At 36.7% G+C, this 20,940-nt stretch overlaps 1 protein-coding gene across 12 annotated transcripts in view; it reads right to left on the bottom strand.

Moving 5' to 3' along the window:
* Positions 1-20,940, bottom strand: part of CYRIB (CYFIP related Rac1 interactor B) — a 146,077-nt gene that overhangs the window by 32,058 nt on the left and 93,079 nt on the right. For 7 of the 12 annotated variants that reach the window (XM_036890500.2, XM_036890492.2, XM_036890494.2 and 4 more), the window contains one exon: positions 502-584. In XM_036890500.2, the coding sequence (XP_036746395.1) occupies positions 502-574 (73 nt within the window). In that variant the 5' untranslated portion in view covers positions 575-584. Of the gene's footprint in view, positions 1-501; positions 585-1,498; positions 1,582-20,940 lie in introns of all 12 variants that reach the window. The other 5 variants (XM_036890497.2, XM_036890496.2, XM_057497741.1 and 2 more) reach the window with 2 other exon arrangements.

Genomic DNA, 20,940 nt, shown 5'->3' with positions numbered 1-20,940 from the left:
GTTCACACTTACCTTTTAATATTATGCCCAAATTACTGAGCTTTGAATGGCCTTCATGAACAGATTTGTATTTAAAATACTTCAAGAGGTACACAGAATAATTGAAACCTAGTCAATTTTTCTCAAGTGTAATAAAATTTCTCCAAATATTGCTTCTATTAATAAATCTTGAAGTAGCACTTGTTCTTTCCACCAAAAATTTTTTCATAAAAATGTTTGCATTAGAGAATCTCAAATGTTTTCATTGGAGATCTCAAAGTATAAATGTCCAACTAAGAGATAGGAATCACTTATAAAAATTCAAGCAAAAACATTCTATCACAATTTAATCTAAAATTATGACTTCACGTTCTAGAAGGCACCAGAAATTTTACTCAAACAATTCATAGCTCAGTCATGCAAAGCAGTTAAAAAGATGGCAAAGTGGAAACATTCATTTAGTGCAAGACAAACGCAGTCTACCGCAGGCAAAGAGAAATAGATATAAAATCATCTTCTCACTTTCAAAATCAAGGAAAAAATTTGGCCCCTGCTCAAGGTCTGTGCATGTCAAAACTTTAAGAAGATTCCCCATGTTAAGGTACCTGTCAAGACAAGAATGAGAAAAGAGAAAATATCCCTTTATAAAAAAGAACACGTGATATATATATAATTTTTTAAATAGTAACAGGGAAAATGTTCATTAGGCCATGAATTCGTCCTTCAGGTTACCCAGACTGTGCTCTGGCAAACAGCAAACCGGGTTCTCAAGGTGTTGAAATGTAGGACCTAGAGGTGAAATGTGGTTTTCCTGTACAAATGGCACAACTGTTGCTCTAATTCTTCTTAAAATTCTCCCAAGACAAGTTTCATTTAGGGCCTTATAATGAAAAATTCTTTAAGTATTCCAATAGTGTTAGTATTCTGAAAAAGAAATTTCTGATCAAGAATTATTCACAAGTAATCTTGCTGAATATTGCACTGAAACAACAATTTATTTCAAAGCCAAATATTAAAAGAGTTTTGGCCACAGCTCACCTTTGCGTTTTATCTCAAAATAGCAGAATCTTAAACTTACTTCCTGTATGCCATTAAAGCATATATTTCTAACCAAATTTAGATTATTAATAAATCTGTGGAGGTTATTTAAGGTATTCTGATTCTGGATATGCAGCACAATTCCGTTTTTTATAAAATTATCATAGGATTATAAGCAAATGGACTGGTGGGCACAGACACTAAGGCATACTATTAGAATTTCATCATAAGGCTACTTGCTTCATGGACTAATGAAAGGACAGCACTGGCTACAGACTCAACATGACTTTAGCAAATGAAAAACTAAATTATACATATGATGGTGATGTTTGCCTACAATTAAGAAAAAAATCATGCAAACTTTGTCTGATCCCCATATTTTATTAACAAATACTCTGGCTGGCCTTCACTGTGGTGTGAGTATAATTAATCTTTCACCTTTACCATTATGCACCAGCTGTGAAGGGCTAAAGAGACTTACTTTCAAAGTCCAAGAAAAAATGTGCTGCATTGTGGTCTATGTCCCTGGTTAGCACCTTAATGAGATTACCCATGCCAGCAAACCTAAAAATGAAAATGGCAACATCATTTAGTTCCAGTAAAAAAAAATTTAAGCAGAGGCCTGGGATTTGGCAAAGGCTGGCTTGCTCTTAATTACCAACAGGTGCAGGTTTATATGCTTCTGGTATTAAAAATTTGGAACAACAAAAGCACATTTGGCTCTGAATTTATAGTTCTTGTCCCTTTTCCACATACCAAAAAAGTTACATAAATCAAGATGGGAAAAAATGATTAAATTTTTACATATATTTTGTAATATTTACATTTGATTAACATCTATACTAGTGTTACTCCAATAAAATGTTTGAGGCATATATTCTCAATTTACATTAATATCAAAAATAGATTCCTCAAGTAAGTAAATATTGAGACTATTATTTCTAAATAACAGAGATACTTCCCTTCTTGTAGAACCAAACCCTACTGGGAACACAAGGAAGATAGTATTCAAACCATATTTAACCATTAAAGACTAAAAGGAGTTATCAATCAACCCACTTGAAAAATTTTTACCACATATAAACCAACATTTCTTACATCAGGTACACTCCTAGGATTAATCAAATGTTTTATTTTTTAACTCATAGATTGATTATTCAACAGTATCAACTATATACAACCATATGAAGTATGTAACTTAGATGTTAACACAGCAAACAAGCAAAAAAGGAGCCAGCAATTATCACAACTTAGAAAATTTGTAGAGGGAAATGGTAAAAATAAGGCAGCGGCATAAATGTTGCCCAGGAATGTGCCATGACTCAGTGAGGATGAAGGTGGAAGGAGGTGTCAGGAACATATAGGAAAACCAGGTTCAGACATGGAGTGGCAGTAATTATGGGGAAGGCAACTATGGTATCACAGACACTCTGGCCCCTCCCTATCCTCAATCTCAATACTTTTTCTCTAAATACGGAACTGCTGGCAAACATAAATGAAACAAAACATAAAAGTAACAATATATTTACCAACAAAAGAAGACACCTTATTACTCACTCCCATTATAGGATGTCTGTTGTGAACAGAGTTAGCACTTTTGGCCACCTGTGTTGTCCCCCCTTCCTCCACCTACTCCCTGGGCAGTGGCATATGCTCGTAACTTTAACCTTCCCAAAGAGGAAATAACACTACATGTAGTATCTGTGTAGCCATTATTTGCTTGAGAGGTCAAAGTCTGATGGACTTGTCTTAGAAAATGTTAAAAGCAGTCTAATTTATTCACCAATCTGGTAAATGCTGAAGGGTCCCCTTTCTTTTAAAAAAATATTCCCCCAACATGAGTTAGCGACCTACCTTAATTTTTTATATTAAAATCCCTATTTACATAGATTTTGTACAATGTTTTGCACAGCTGGCTTGGCTGAAATTAAAAACTAAGAGAGAAATATTTCATCTTAATTATTTTATGCATTGTAAAAAGTTTAATAATACAAGCTTTTATATACAAGGAAAAATATATTTTTCCAGTCATCATATCCAAATATTACCTCAAAATGATTACTAAATTTATTCAACAGGTTTTTTAAAGGAACCATTTGAACACTTTACAGGTTTGATTTTTTGAAAGCTTTCAAATACATAGAATATCTGTTCCCAAACATATGTAAACTCTCTAACAAGACTGGAGACCTAAAGTACAGTTACCCAGTGGTATCAAAACTTCAAATAAATGGGAAATAAGCATGAGAAAGGACTGTAATTGTCTTTGCAGTACACCATTTTGTGTTAAGAGTTTAGTCTACAGAATCAAACAATTCCAAATCTAGTTTATTAGCTTATTAGCTGTTTGACCTTGAGGATGCTAGTTAACCTTTCTGAGACTTATTCTCTTCATCAGTAAAATATACATAATCACAGTAATTATTCTAAAGGATTACTACAAGAGTTCAGTGAGCTCAAGCACTGACTTAGCACAATGTCTGGCACACAGAAAGCATTCAATTAATGCTGGCCATTGTTAAAATTATAAGCCCCAAATCACAAAATAACTCTTTAAAAAATGATAATAGCTCTATTTCTTTTAAGACAAACCAGTCTTCAATTTATTGATGAATTGCAATGTTATAAATCAGAGAAAATCACAAATCACCATTTTTAGCCCTTTTTTCCCAAAAGTATTGCTGAAATGTTGTCCTAAAATCAGTGCTATTAGACCACTGACAGGCACAGGAGGGAGGCAGATGGGAGAGATCAGATTTCCTTACCTTTTTTCTTTTAGGTGCACAGTCAGTCCTCAGGGAAATTACTGAAACTAGTGAAGTTTCTCTGCTCCATTTTCCTACATCCCATTCTGCAAACCTCTCCCAGTAGTCAGTCCTTTTGAGGCAGCAGTCTATACCCTCACCCTGTATCACACTTGGTCCTGACCTATTCACTCTCCACACATACTCAGACTTAGAAGCTCTTACCTCTTCATCCCAAACACAGACACAGTTTGAAATGGCAGGTTTCTCAACCTCAACACTGTTAACATTCAGGACTAGATAATTCTTTTGTTGAAGAAGACTGTCTCATATTATAGGATCTTTAGCAACACCCTGGGCCTGCACACACTAGATAACCCAGTAGTAACCCACCACACAAGTGGTGACAACCAAAATTGATTCTTGATAATGTCCCCTCGGGGGTCAAAACGACCCCTGGTTGAGAACCACTAATGTGGTACAACTGCTGTCCAGAGCACAAAGACCCCGTGGCATGCAGCACGATGCTGTTACAGGCAACTCATATCGTGTATGCCTCTCTGAACAAAAGCTCATGGAATTTTTCAAAGATCTGAAAACGGTTTATTGTAATATTATCAGGTTGTCCTTTTTTATTAGGATAAATGAAAAAATTAAAACCATATCCCTGTCTTGCATGATTTAACTCTTCAGCCAAACACAAAACAAACCAAAAAACCTCCCATCTCCTCATTGTGATTTATTTCAACAAATATGATACAGTGGCTAACTGTCAGCTCTGATAGGTGCCACACTGCCTGAGTTCAAACCCCAGCTCTACCACTTCAAGCGCCATGACTTTCACAAAGTTTCCTCACTTCTCCATGCCTCAGTTTGTCACCATAAAATGCACATGATAATAATATCCACTGCAGAGGGTCCATAAAATCATTAAACAGGTGAATACAAGCAAAGCATTCAGTGCCACGCCTGGCAATCTGTTTGCTGCTATGGCTATGGCTGTCATTAGAGGAGCCTGACGGATGGAGAGGACCTGCCCCCTCCCTGTCGCAGAGCCTGTAGGACGTGAGGCTTCAGTGTGCGGCAGCCACATTTCTTGCCAGAGAGGAAATCAGTCTGTCACAAAAGAACGAAGCTGACATGCAGTGGAGGGTCAGAGAAAATGTCCTCATGTCATTAATTTCTGACTCCATTTGTTCCCAAGTTCCAGATTCTGTTCCCTTGCTAGCCTTTCCTCTGGTTTTCTTTCCCCTAGTTTCTTTCAATCGATTTCCTTTTTGCCTGTTTAGCTGAGTTGGGTTTTTGTCATTGCATCTCAAAGAGTTCTGACTAATAAGATTTCTAAGTTTCAGATGAACAGATAAATCTGATATGAAAGATACCAAAAGATATGAAGGATTTTTCAGATTATTATAAAATTTGGTCCAAAACACTACTGTTATATTTTAGAGGCACTATTTCAAAGTAAATAAGTATTATACTTTAGAATAATAAACTGTATTACATACAATCTGAATGAATGTAGGAAGAAAAGGCTAAACAATTCTATTTCAAGTTACTTTTTATTTTAATTCTTGGATATAAACATTATAATTACTAAATAAGCTAAAAAGAAATTTAATACATATTTAATATAGAAACCAGATATAGTTTACTTCAAGTATCTGTAGTATTTCTGGTGAAATTTTGTGACTATGAGCTCTTATGTTACATGTTTGTTCCAAAGTTGGTGCCTTGTCTGGAAAGGAGCACATTCTTCCTGGCTGGCAGTCTGTGGAACATATTTTTGAGCTCAAAAAGGGCACTGGATACATTAGACCACTTTCCCATAAAACATCTGAAAAGATGTTACTTTATTAGAATAATAGAAGCCAACAGAAATACAACTATAAATATACTATTTTCTCTCTCTTTCTAGAAAGTTCCTAAGAGATGCTGTTACTTCATTTACTCTCTTGAGTTCAGGGGTTTAATACTGTCTCATCTGCCCAGAATGCTAACCCCAAGAATTTCCACGTGGCTGGCTTCTTTTCACTCTTCAGGCCGCATTGCACATTCCTTTTTTCAGAGGCTGTTGTCTGCTAACCTTATCCCTAGCAGCTGTACCCATACCCCCTTACCTTCTATCACATCACTCAACTCCTTTCTTTACTGTACTTAACACAATCTGAATTACTCTATTTATTTAGTATCAGTTTTCTTCATGTACAGTTTAAAAACCTAGTAAATATTTCTGGGTAGGTGGCAAGAAAAAAAACTCATATTGACTAGCTTCCTTATGAATCAGATTATCTTAAACTTGGCAGTATTAACATTTGAACCCTGTGAGCCTCTGTTGTGGAAGGTGTCCTGTGCACGGTAAGATGTTCCACAGTATCCCAGGCCTCTACCCACTAGACACCTGGTATCACCGCAGCACCCACCTGTGACAACCAAAAACATCTCCAGACACTGCCAAATAGCCCCCCAAACAGCCCCCAGCTAAGAACCACTACGTTAACCGTTATGACCACCAACACGGAACACAGCCTCAGTTTAGCTCAGCCATCCTAGTGCCGATCTCCAGTCATCTAGTCTCCCACTCTGCCAGGTGACCATTCCACAGGCCTTTTTTTTTTTTTAGTCTCCTTAAACCTCCCACAATCTATCCTCCATCTTCCCATGCAAGAAATGACCTCACTACATTTTTACAAATGTAAGCATCTACTATCCTTTGTACCACCCTTCCTTCCTCAGTAACCACTTGCTCTGCCTGTTCCTCTGCACCTGTTTCTGATGGACCACCTTTCCTGGGGCACCGGTTCTCCTTCTGCTACTCAAGGCTCCACACTGCCTCTGCCACTGCTCCACCTTGTCTGCCTCTCTACAGCAAGAGCTGGCAAATGAGCTGCCTGTCTTTACTTCTTCCTACTTTTTCACCTCCCATTCTTTCAACTCATTCCAATCTAGCTTTTACACCCACCAGTATAATGAAGCTGGTCCTGCAAGGTCACTGAAACCTGCACCTGGCTAAAATCCAAAGGGCAATTCTCATACTACAACTCACTGGACCTCTTAATAGCCTTTGCTCCACTTCACTTCTTCCTTCCTGAAACACTTTTTTCTTTTGACATTTAGGACAATACAGTCTCCTGAGTTTCCTTCCTACTTTATGGCTCTTCTCCCATACCCTTCCCTTTGGAATACATGCAATTATTTTTCCCACCTTAAAACAAAACAAAGACGTATTCTGATTATATTTCCCTCACCAGCTCACACCATATACCCTGCTTCTCTTTGCAGCAAAATCCCTTAAAAGAGTCGCCTACACTCACTGTCTTTTATGCCTCTCCTTCCATTCTGTTAACACCACCCAAACCTGGCTTTTGCCCAACCCTACCCCCATCAAAAGTGCTCTGGAAAAGCCATCAAATAACTTTCATCATGCTGATTCCTATGGTCAGTTCTCAATTTCTCACCTGCCAGGAGCATCTGACATAGTGACACTCCCTCCTTCTCCTCAATACACTTTTCTCAATAGCCTAAAGGATACCCCATCTCACCTCCTTTACTGCTATGCTGCTATCTCAGCCTTCTGCTCGCCACCATTACCTCTTGCCAGATTGCTTCAAAAGCCTAACTGCTTCTCCCTGTTCCTCCTCCTACAATCTCTTAATAAGAGGTAAAGATATCTATTAAAAACATAAATTGACCACATCCTTTCTCTGCTCAAAAACATGCAACTGCTTACTGATGCACTCAGAATAAAATCCAAACTTCTTACCAGGACTACAAAACCCTACATGATGTGTCCCTAACTCACTCTGGCCTCGTTTCCCACCAGTTTCCAAGTCTGTTGCAGTGTCTCTAACACAGCAAGATTTCTCCCTCCTTACAGCCTTTATTTCTGCTTTTTCTTGGCCTGGAATGTTCTGTCCAAAGACCTTCAAAGGACAAACTACTGCATTTCTTTCAGGCCACTGCTTCAATGAGACTGCCTCAGAAAGGGTTTCCTTGACAAGTCCATCTGTAGTCTCTTTCCCTCTCTATCTCCGTCCCAAATTAATGGCTATCACCATCTAACATATATTCATTTCTTTTGATAATCTACTTACTCTGTCTCCTATATCAAAGTAAACTTTAAGAAGGCGGGGCTTTGTTTTGTACACTACTCTATCTCCAGCACCAAAAACACTGCCTGAAGATGTTGTAGGTAATCATAAATATTTGCTGAATGCATGATTAAAAGTATATACAGAAAACAAAAATTTGTCTGTAAAATTATAGAACTGTTCCAAGGGGGGAAAAGACAAAATAAATGTTGACAACTGATAACTCTTGAGTTACTTTAAAAAAGGCCTGAGAGGGCCCTCTTGTCTCCTCCTGGAGTGAGCCGGGAGCTCTGTCTGTCCTCTCACTGTATTTCTCAATAAAAGCCTCCCTGCCTCTCCTACCTTGAAAAAAAAAAAAAAGGCCTGAAAATTTAGAAAGAGCTTATTGCCTTCCCACTCAAAACAACAAAGATACACTGCCTCTCAGTAAAAGCAATTAACTTTATGTACAACTACAAAGAATATTTGGAATGTTAAATCTAAGGGAAATAAAATGACAGACTATATGGATATCAAGAAAGTCTACAGTTTGCCAGGACAATTTAGGAAGAACATAGTATCCTCTACACCCATAATCATGGCTCCAAAATGCAAACAAGAATGGAGACTAGCCTATTATCATAATTCTGAGCTTGGTAAAACTGAACAGAATTCATAACTTTGAGCAAAATAAACTTTAAGATGTGGGTTTAAATTTTAATCAATTTCCTTTGGACCCTAAGTCCTCCAAAAGCCTTATTTGAGAATTATTCCCATCTTTTGAGAGAGAATTACAAGCCAAGTGTCAGTTCTGCCCCCTCAAGATTTCACAAGGGCAAACTCCAAAATTAAGCCAACATCCATTACCATCTTCAACACAGGTAACTGAATAAAGAACACAAAAAAATATGAAGTATTAGAGAAAAAGGAGATATACTCAAAACACTTTGTAGTAATAAAACTCCAGAACAACAGATTTCATAAGAATGATTTACTGCAATTTCATATATTCTAATTTATGGGGACTAAAAATGTGTGAATATGAAAAAACTTGTCAAAACAATCACTAGAAACTGCCAACTATTTTGTGTTGAAGACAGAATTTCTTGCATTTAGCCAAACTCTAAATCACAGACAAAAAGGCTTCTAGAAAATACATTATTATACATATTGGACATAAATATATTACTTACTAAATATGCTATTTTTCTATCCTATCAGACATTCAGACCTGTACCAACAACTTCAAGTCTTTAAAATGGACAAGACGGCAAATTAATGTGGAATTTAGCCTTCTTCTGCTTTACTTGTCTGCCAAGGAATCTCTGGTTCTCATACATATACTGGGAATCTGAGAAATGTTAACAGAATGGAAAATCGTATTGAAAAGTAAGATGCAATTTTCACTGACAATGGAATACGCAGGATAAAGGCCAGGAGTGACTGAGCAATCACAAATTTGTTTTGTTCACACACATCCTTCACTTTTGTGTTCAGACTCCATGTAATACAACAAAATATAATATTTTGCATAAGCAAAAATATGGTGAATTACTTTCATCATTCTCCTTCCACAGACAAGCTATCAGATATACAAGAGATTCTGCAATTGCTTTGTCCTATACTCAACCAAGTAGCTATTATATGCTAAAAAGCTGCTTTAATATTTTTAAAAAGTACTAACAGTGCATTTTGAAGATAGTAACAATGCTAACAGAAGAAAAAATTTCTAATAAGCAATGGTTCTTTCAGAGAAAGTAATTCACTTGCTGGAACCTGCTGAAGAAATAACCAAATTGACAGGCTCTTAGAGGGTAATTACAGAAACAGTATAGGACACATGCTGAAAATATTCTTCTAATTAATCCATTATACAGAAAATGTTGCAATTAAGTGAATACTAGCTAGTTGAAAGGCTAGGAAAAATTCACAGTCCTGAAAACCAGTCACGTAACTCCAGAACTGTATTTCTAGATCTAAGGTTTAAGGAAAAACATTTCTTAAGTGATTGTATAAAGCAGCATGTACAAGTTAAAATAGTAAAAACTACAAAAATAATTCAAATGACATCAACAATCTCAGCACATCTGCTTCTGAAAATATTCAGGCACCACCTTCTTCAAACACTGCACAAAGTCTTGTTTGTAGAACTGCTTCTATGAATCTGCAGCAGCACCATTTAAAGCAAATGATGATTTAATATTGCAAATGAATAGCAGAGTGACTCCAGGAGTAATCTAGCAGCTGACAATAGTGTAAGAACAAAAAAATTTTCAACATGTCAAAACTAAAAAATCTAATAAAATTATAACACTGCAGTAATTAATTTTTGATAACTTTTCATATTTATTAATGCAACCCAGAGCTTTATTCTATGATGATTTCCAGCTTTCACCTTAGCTGAATATTGACTCTACTGGCCAAATGTGTATGTGGTGCACTTCTCTGATACAAGCACACAAAGTAAATCTTCAGCACAGTGCACAGTAAATACTCAATACATACCTGCTGAACTAACTTAATAACTGTAAATAGGTGGGATCCAGTGTCATTTCTTTTTTGAAGGATCAGTTAGGTACACAATAATTAAAAGAAGTATAATCACAATTCCTTCTTAGCTTTTTTCTTTTTTCTAGCATGATTTTTTTTAATTGGAATAAAGATGATATACAATAGTATATTGGTTTCAGATGTACAACATAGTGACTTGATAATTATACAAATTACTAGATACTTGCCACAATAAGTGTAGTTATGCCATTACCACAGCAAGATATTATAGTATTATTGGTTATACTCTCTATGTTGACTTCCATTCCTATGTCTAACTTATCTTACAATTTGAACTTTGTGCCACTTTACCCCCTTCTTCTGTTTCACCCATTCCCCCCACCCCTTTCCCTATGGTAACCAACCTTCACAGCTTCTGATATGACTACAACTCACATTATGAACTCAGCAGCTGATGGTACTGAACATACTAACTTTACACAAGAAGCCTGAAAAACCCCAAAAGCGGAGTACCAGTATAAGGAGATAAATAACCAACTCAAGCCAGCCTACCAATAAAGCATCTGTAACAACTATCCTGACACTATGCTATTTGCTCTACTGATGGCACTGCAAATGCACACCACCACCTAACTACCTTCTCCCAGCTATGTCTCCAATCCTTTCGTTCTCTCCTTTCTCCCCATAAGAAACTGCTAAACAGTATCTTTTGTTTTAGCACAATGTCAAGTGGGCAACAAATAATTTGTTCAACTAATATTTCCCTTCTCATGCCCTTCCTGTTTTCTGATCTTTGTGCGGTAAATGTGCAAACAGAACCTGAGATAACAGGACTTCAAGTCTCTCTCCACACCTGGTTCTACTGAACTTGATAAAATAAGTAGACTTAGCATCCTCTCTGGGACTCTGTATTCATAGTTTTTCTCCTCCCACCTATACTCCAAAACAATCTGAGCATGAGCTATCCAACTAGAATTCAGAGGAAGCATGCAAATGTTATTGTTGTTCTTAAATCAACACGGGTAAATTAATGCTGAGTAGTAAAAGAGGGGGGCTCTCACCCCCAAGCCCATCTTTCTATTACCTGCTTTGTGATGTTGGGACTAAGAAACTGTAAAGTGTTATTTCCAAGACTACTTTACCAGCTGACTTTTCATTAGGTTCCATCAATGGAAAGGACCAAAAGGAAACTGGAAGGTGAGAAGACAAAAGGTGCCTTTCTGCATTTCATTTCATTTCCTCTCAGCAGAAGACAGCTAGAGCTCTAGGCCCCAGCTTACTGCAGAGCCCCTAGCGGCAGTGCAGTAACTGGACCCCCGCTCAGAGGTCTGAGTTCCCAGCCTTACAGGATCCCTCTGTCCAGCTCCTAAATTCTGCCTCATCTACTTCTTCACTTTTACCCCACAGCTCTAGAAATGACAACTGTTCCTATAGTTATCATTAATATCTAAGTTACCTCACGTGATATAGTAACAGATATGTATTTGGTCTTTATCCCCAGTTCCTAGCTTAGAGCTCCTAAATCCCTTGGAACTTCCTGGGTGACAGGAGCCCTTTCTGTCTTAATGAGTTAACTCTTGGTAAGCCCTTAGATATCTTCAAGGTGGGGACTGGTTGCCAGAAAGACCAAGACATGACTAGAAGGCTGCAACTTTTGGCCCCATGTCCTGACCCCCAGAGAGGGGAGCTGAAATGAGATTTAGATCACCAATGGCCAATAACTTACAATCACTCATGCCTACATAAGGAACCCCCACAAAAAAAAAACTAAATAATAGGGGCTGCGGAGCTTCTGGGTTGGTAAATACATCCAGGGACAGAAGCTCTTTTGCTCAAGACATTTCTGGACCTCACCCTATGTACTTCTTCATCTGGTGTTCATTTGTATCCTTTAAAAAATCCTTTATAATGAACTGGTACTAGTAAGTAAAGCGTTTCCTAAATTCTGAGCCATTAAAGCAGATAACTGAACTTGAGGAGAGGGTAATGGGAACCCTGATTCATAGCTGGTTGGTCAGAAGTACAGGAGGCCTGGGACTTGCAGGTGGCACCGAGATCAGAGGGCAGTCCTGTGGAGTCTGCACTAACTCCACACAGTTAGTGTCAGAATCAAAACGAATTATAGACACTCAATTGGTGTCTGGAGAGTTGGAAAACTGGTTGGTGTGGGGGAAAAGAACCATACATTTGGTGTCAGAAGTGGTGTTGGGAAACAGTTGAGAACTGGTATCAGAATGTTGTGAGTAAAAACACTCAGACCTTGGCACTCTCTTTTTGCTCAGGCTTGTAACACTTCTGTAAAGAAATCCACACATTAAGTCCTGTTTAACAATACCTACCAAGGTTTCTGCTTTCCTGGTTGAAATCTTACTGATACAGGAATAAGTTCTAGTGAGCAACTTGATCCTTAGCTTTACCAACTCTATCTAATCTACCCTAATCAGGTACCCATGCTGCCATTAATAAAGTGATCCTTTAATAAAGTGATCCTTCCTTTGCAAAAAATCTAAAGGAAGACAGGATTCAGGTATTACTGGGAGCCAGCTTCAATGCCATCATAGCATAACTAAAATCTCACTGTGAATCTCTAGCCCATGTCAAGAACAGTGTATTTTGTTAGTCCGGTAATTACATGGGGTTAAATTACTTGCTTTAAAGAAATGTGACATAAACGAACAATAGAATGGAAATTGGAAGACTTTGTTTCTAGTCTTGACTCTTATCACAAAGTATGTGACTTGTGTACTTCAGTTTGTTAGAAGGAATTTCTCACATTGCTTCTGGCTATGAGTCTACATGTTACACTGCAGCTTTCCTGATCCTGACATCCAGTGGATACAGAGATTTAACATTTTAAAATGCAGTATCTTATTTAACCTACTGTAACTAAAAGACTAGGATGCCTAGTCATATACAAGAAATACAATAAACCAGGAGACCAATACCACTTCTTAAATGAAGTAAACCATAATAAAGTAGTATTACAACAGACTCTCATGGCATCTTTGAATTGGATTCAGAGATTCTAGTACTGCTACTCTTCCATGCTTGCAGCCACTAAAAACTAAACCTCCAATGCAAATTACTGCCTGATTTGCAAATTTAGAACAGGAAAGCAAAGAAATGCTTCCTCCTACAACATCTTACATCAGGGAGACATATGGTATTAGAAAGGCTAGTACAAAGTTCCAACATAGGTCATTTCAGAATGCACAGAATGGTGCATGACAGAAAATGAAAAATACACCCGCAAAATTACCTGTTTTATAAGGATTATGAAGGCTTTTCTTGAAAAAATATAATTAGACAAAAAATAATATTCTGAATTCACTTTCTTACAAGTTGCCCCTATTCTGAAATCCATGAAAAAATTATATACACACATACATAGTAAAATATATTAAAATGCAAGGGAATGATAAAACTAAAATTTAAGATACTATCTCTTGGGAGAGACAGGGCCATGGGGTTGGGCAACTTCAAAGGTCTGGGTAATATTCTAGTTCCTCAGTTACTGGTGGATTCATGGGAGTTTTTTATTTTCAGGTTTTTAATTTACAAATAAAGGTATATGTTATTTCTATGTATCAATACTTAAAAATTTTTTAATGTAAATCATTGCTATTCAATGATACTTATGGAAAACACATGTGACTCATCTGAAGATGCCCAAAACAAAACTGAATGGATTGGAATTCAGGTACCTGAACTCCTTCCAATATACACACAACAATGCATGGACAATCTAGTAAATAAAACCCTGCCACCATCATATAAAACTTTAAATACTTCTAGTGTTTAAAGGGCCTGGTGGTGATGGTTGTTGTTCTACATCACACAGCCTTTCCTTAGCTCCTGTCTGCCAGTCACTGTGACAAATACTAAGTATCTGGCATGAAGGAATTCAGACAAGTAGAAAATATCACCCAAGAAAATGTGGCATGTTTTCATAACAGAAACATGCAAAGGACACTATGAACACAGAGAAAAAGAAACACCTACCCAGTGGCTTCCCAGAGGGACTGATTCTTAATTCTCTCATTTTCTATTTCTTTAAATCAGGAAATAATTCAAACATAAAAAACTCTCATATTCACCTGCTCTACCATGCAGATTTAAAGCAGTAACATTTTGCCGCTAATTTGCTTCAGATGCCTCCCTACTTTGTTAACCTCCTGACCTCCTCCAACCAGTTTTCCTTTCCTTCCCTCCCCCATCTCCTAAGGCAATCAGTATCTTCAAAGTATGCTTCCCTTCTTCCAAACATATTTTAAGATTTTTACTATGATGGTATGTATTCACAAACAACAGTACTGTTTTGCTTGTCCATTTTCATGAACAAATATACTGTCCTTATTCCTTTAACACTCACTTTTCTTACTCTATGGTGTTTTGGGAATCATCCATGTTCACTCATTTTAGATGTTACATCCTATTCCACTGTTCAGAGACTGGTTTATTTACTCATTCCCCTGCTGAGGAACACTGGGTTTTCAGTTTTTCTCTATTTACAAATGATGCTTTATACTTTTTCACACACTATATACAAGAGTTTCCACAGAACAGCTATCTAGAAATTAGAAGGCAGGTGTAACTTGACCAGATTGTGCCAAATGCTCTCCAAAGGATTCCTCTCAATTCACTGTTCTACTAGTTAAAGATTTCTTGTCTCCCACCCTCCAAAACCTGAAACTTTAATTTTTAGATTGTGATATAGCTCACTGATGTTTTATTTTGTGTTTCCTTGATCACCAGTAAAAATGTGGACACCTTTGCATGTTAATAGCTACCTGTAAGATGTGTACTCATATCCTTTGTTACCTGTGCTGTTTATTTTTCCACGGTCAGCCCCACACCTACCTTTCTGTTCAATACCCGGTACCGGTGGGGCTTAGAATCCGTACCAACATTCCCCACACCCTTGCCAGCTGAGTTCCTGTCAGGTTATGTCAATAAGAGGCACTGGAGAGTGGAGAAGGCAGGAGAGAGAGAAGGTTCCTGCTTGTGGCAAGGCAAACAAGAAGTCACTCCAGAAGCAGTTCCGATGGGTGACCGTGGTCTCCACCGCCCCAGTCAGGGGCAGGAGCAGGTGCAGTCTGTGGGCTCCAGTTCAGTGCTGGTAGCAGGCAGCATCACCCCATTCTTTTGTTTTTGCCACTCTATCCCTCCCTTTCTCCCTTTTGCTCTCCCAGTCTTTCTAATACCTTTGTAACCAATCTCTATATTCAGTTCTCTGTTTGAAATGCCCAGAAGCATATGTTTTCCTAACTCAACTCCTACCACCCCTTTTTTTCCAACTGGGCATTAGGAATTCTAAATATGAATTCTGAATACCAGTCTTTTGATGCTAATATATCTTAACTCTGTTTAAAGAGCCACTTGTCACATGTAGCCCAATTTTTTATCTTTTCTTTGTAGTGTTTATTAAGTAAAATTGCCTTAGCCACTCATGGCCTTTTAATCACCAATGTGATTTGATCTGCATTTCAAATCACATTTGATGGATTTCGATTTGCATTAAATATATGAATCATTCTGAGGCAGAGCTGCCATGTCTATAAAAAAACATTTTTTCATTTAATCTAAAAATATGGTAGATTAACTGAATACATTTTTCTACTGCTAAACCATCCTTGCATTCCTGGGATAGACTCCATTTGGTGATTTAAAAAAATACATATTCCTAAATTTGATTTGTTAATATTTCACTTTGGGTTATTTCATAAGTGAAACTGATTTATAACTTTTTTTCTGTTCCCATCTGTTTTGCTCTCAAGTCTATTTTATATATCAACTCTTTCAATCTATAGAACAATTTATAAAAGAGAATAATCAGTTCCTTGATGAGTTTTACAGTAAAATTCTTCCAAACACCTAGATCTACATCTTTTTCATCTCTGAAACTCTAGCCTGTCGCAGACATTCTGTCACACAGCCAGCACTCGATAAACATCTGTTGAATGATAAATCAAGTAAAAAAGCTTATTCATCAAAGAACAGCATACCTAAATTAAGGGCATCCTGTAAAGGTGTAGCTTTAGGTCAAATGAAGCACAGAGCAGATTTACAAAGTCGGGAATAAGCTTACGGAGTGTGTGACCTGCCAAGGAATAACTCAAATACAACTTCCACAAAAGTTAAGAAACTCAATCAAAGGTAAGGTTTACTGCTATCATCCTATTAAAACTGATCTAGACAGCACCATTTTATCAACACCAAACTAATCTTCATGGGTGTCGTTTTTATGCACTCTATCAATGAGAGCCAAAAATTCTTACAATGTTTATCCCAAGACAACAGTCATCCTCAGAAACTGCACTTTTATATACATATATGTATATACACACATACAATTTTTTTTTTTTGGCACAGAGATTAAGGGCTATAGAAATGTCCTTGGCCACTATATATAAACATTTCATCCCACCCTCCAAGAATGAGAGTCCCCGACTCCTCTTCTAGTAACCAAACTACAGCAAAAATGGGAAGGAACACAGACCTCACTCCCAGGTAAGGAGGCCTCATGGAAGTGAAAGGATGAAATATGTACCACCTGCTCTCATTCTTTCTTCCCTGCAGACATTATCAGAGGAAGAGGGAGAGGGAAAAGCAGAATCCAATCTCAAAGAAATCTGCCAAGCTTTGGCATACAGAAATAAGCACCATTCCTAGAGTTTATTCTACTATGTTATGCTAGGTTAACTAGTTATCCTGCTATGACTGAAATGGTTAAGAGGTTCTTAAAATTCATCTGTCTTTCTCTCATAAAGTTGAGTTAAAAAATAACACTGTTATCTGAATAATGTAATATTTTGAAGTGAGGCTTCACTTTTTTTTCTTAAAATGGACTGGGGTTTCTTCTTAACATTAATAGTCATTATGAGGAGAGGAAGACATCAGGCAGAATGGCTTTATATCCAATCATCAATGAATAAGAGAATCTTAGATCAGGAAGGAACCATCTATGCTGCCATGCATGTGTCCCCTTCAAAATTCAAATGATGAAATCCTGACACCCAATGTGATTAGGGTCTCTGGGAGGTGATCAGGTGATCAGAGTGGAGACCTCATGAATGGAATCAGTACCCTTATCAAAGAGGCCTCAAAGAGCTCCTTTGGCCCTTCTACCATGTGACGACATAGCAAAACAGCCATGTCTGAACTAGAAGAGGGCCCTCACCAGAACTCAACTTATGGTTAGCACCCTGATTAGGACTTCCAGCTTGTACAAACTGGAATAAATAAATTTCTGTTGTTTATAAGCCATCTAGTTTACGGTACTTTGTTATAGCAGCCGAGCTAAGATAACATGCTAAAACGTTAGACTCAAGTACCATCTAACCTTGGGTTAATACTACAACATCCATGTCAAGCAGCCATCTATCCTCTGCTTAAAGACTTTACATGCCTGCACCCAAGGAGTAAGTCACTGTATTTTCAAATGACTTATGTTTTAGACTTTAGTCAATTTTTAGAAACTTTTGTAGCAACTTCAATAATCAAATGATGCACAATTAATTCAACATGAATCCTGCCCTCAAGAATCACACAAAACTTGTATTAAACTGAAATTCATCCACTTGTTAATTTCTCCTCAATGGTTCCAGTTCTTACTGGCCTTCTAAAATCAAACTAAACAAACTCCTGTGACACTTGACAATAAAGTTTAGAAGGGATTATTTAGGCAATACTTTCCATAAGGGCCTTCTTAAATGTTATAGACTGAAGGAACTAAGGAAAACAAAACCATCTTTCCCTTAGTATAGTATCAACTTAATTTTTGTATCCAAAGCACCTTGCAGAGGGTCTTGGATGCTGTATGTAATACTTACTGAATTAAAGTAAAAGTCATTGAATGAGATCTCATCATGTGCCACACACTGTGCTAAGTACTATATAAACAGTACTATTTTAGAAAATCCTCTACTATTTTATGAAGTTGGTTAACACTACAATCATTTTACTTCCTAGCAACCAGAAGGTCAGAAGGATTAAATAACTTTCTCAAGGTCAACAGTCAATAGTAAAGCTGGAATTCACTGGCTCCCAACAGTTCTCAACCATTTAGCCATATTGCTTGTTAGTTATAAATGAAAGTACACACAATTCATCCAAAAAGATTAAAAGAAAAATTTCAAGTGTTCCTTGAAAGAAATTAATTCAATGTTAGCACTAAAATCTCTAAATTAGGATTAAATCTCTCAGAGAAAAAAAAATTTTAAGAAAAAAAATGTGACTAGAAAAAGATGACAGATGCTAATTAAGAAATGTCCTTAAATATTTCTCTACCATTTGTCAGATGTTTCTGTTTGAGCCTGGCATGCTAAAAGAATTTAATACCCTCTGAAATTACCAGAGGGCATAGTCAGATGTTTCCCTTGTTCTTGAACTTCAATTAACATTCTCTTAAATGTAACTCCTCTGAGCTCATCATAATCAAACAGAATACAAAACCAAAATAATTTCCTCTTCTTGGGAATCATACAATTTTTAAGATCTATACTTGAATAATTTTTCTACATTTATAAATCAGCATCTCTTATAGTGCTAAAAAAAGAGACTCCAGCAAAGTTCACTACATTGTGATCTTATAGTGGAGGTGGTAATTACAACCCAATAAATGTTTTCACTGTGTAATTTTTTAAAATACTATTTTATTTCAGTTGGAGAGTACAGATTCACTGAGTAAATTTAAAAAGCATACTCTATGATTATTTTCAAATGACATGGCCTGAATAAAATTACACTGCAAAAGCTAATTTACCCAAAAATTAAAAAACTGATATATAAAATATAGGAAGCAATAATTTATTGCTTTCTTAATACAGCAGAGCATATTAGTTTTAAATAGATTTTTGAAACCATTAAGACCAAAATGCAGAATGTATATATCATTTAAATTTTTTTGAATTAAATATGCTATCTAATAATTATAGATTTTAAGGTTTTACATAGTGTATACAAGGGCAGTATTTAAACCAAAGTTCAAATCACTAAATAACTTTGAATGTTGTTGCTCCTTGTCTAAAGTTTCTGGTAGGGAGAAAGGAGAATAGGAAGGAAGAAGTGAAGGAAATGAGCAAGGATAATACAGAGTTCATGAAATGACCTGAAATTATGTACCTCAATTCTCTAATTTTATAAAAGGAGGAAACTGAGGACAACAGAAACTTGGTGATTTAGGCAAAAAAAAAAGTTTTTAGAAGGCGTGATTTAATCAATGACCCTGGCAATGCAGCTTTTGAGAACATCTTTAAAATAAGGCATCAGGGCCAGATCACACTGATAGAACCAATTAAGTACCCCACTAAAAGAAAACAGAAGTCAGACACCCCACCACATCATCTTCAAAACAAGTATTAGCTCTGTTTTTGCTATCAACCAAACTTCAACAGCTCTGCCATCCCTTTATTTGTAGTCAGCTCCAAGGTGTTGGACAAATAGTCAAATTTAGTTACAGGCTCTTCTTAGTAGCTTAGGCTGGCACACTGTCATTGTACAGTTTATACCACTTTAGTACCTGCAGAACACCTGGAGACCTTTTACAAGTGTTGACCTTTTCTGGCGTTTCCATAACACAAGCATCAGAGCACTTACTACCTGCATCCTTCCTATAGCGATTAATCATGACAGCTCTCTGGTTAAACTCTTAGCATCTCAAGCAGGTATTTTATTTTGTACATGTTTATTTCATGTTCGTTGAACTGGAATGTGAGTTCTTTGAAGGCAGGCACTCTCCAAGGCTTAACATTTATCTTCTCCTTCCTTTTCCACAGAATGGATTGTTGCTGTGATTATGGACCAGTACAAAGAAATTTCTTCAAAGCTATTTCAAGAACTTCCAGCCGACGTATCAGGATATTTCTTAAGGGATGGGTGTCTAACTCTACTTAAGAGTAGTCATACAGAACATAAAAAACTAACTTATTCAAATATGATGGATAAAGAAAGGTCTACCTGACTTTTCACCAACAAAAATTCTTAATGAGTTCCACAAAGACAATTCAGTGACCTGAACCTGGGTGGGAATCTCTCATTAACATCTACATGAAACTTAGCAATTCCTTCATCAAGATCATAGGCAACAAACCACAATAATATTAGAAATACCTATGAACTTGTTATCAATAGAAATCACAGGTCTTTTTATATAATATTACAATTATTGCTAACTCATCACTATTTAAAATTATAATTATTTAGCAGAATTGTTGCTAATGCTTATTCTCTAAGGTGAGCAGCATATACATTACTATCCAAATTTGTATTTTTTAATATTTGTTAACTATATTTCAATATAACCAGTTTCCTCTTTAATTCTGTGTGTTTTACCTCATAAAATCACAAATCATTATTGGAATCACTATTCTGAGAAGGGATCAATAGGGCTCACCCAATTACCAAAGCAGTCCATGGCACAAAAAATGGCTGAGAACTCCAGCACTGTAACACACAGAGTGAGTGAGGTTAGGACAGTTCCAAAGGGCTAGCATAGGAACTGTGATGTCAGTTCTAATAAAGTGACAGCCAAGTTGTTAAATGTAATTGTCGCTGCTTATGACAAGAAGAGCACAGAACAAGATTTTAAACTGATCAGT

This window comes from Manis pentadactyla, chromosome 3 (assembly GCF_030020395.1).
Source record: "Manis pentadactyla isolate mManPen7 chromosome 3, mManPen7.hap1, whole genome shotgun sequence".
In the NCBI taxonomy this organism is placed as follows: Eukaryota; Metazoa; Chordata; class Mammalia; order Pholidota; family Manidae; genus Manis; species Manis pentadactyla.
This window is presented reverse-complemented; position numbering and strand designations above follow the sequence as displayed.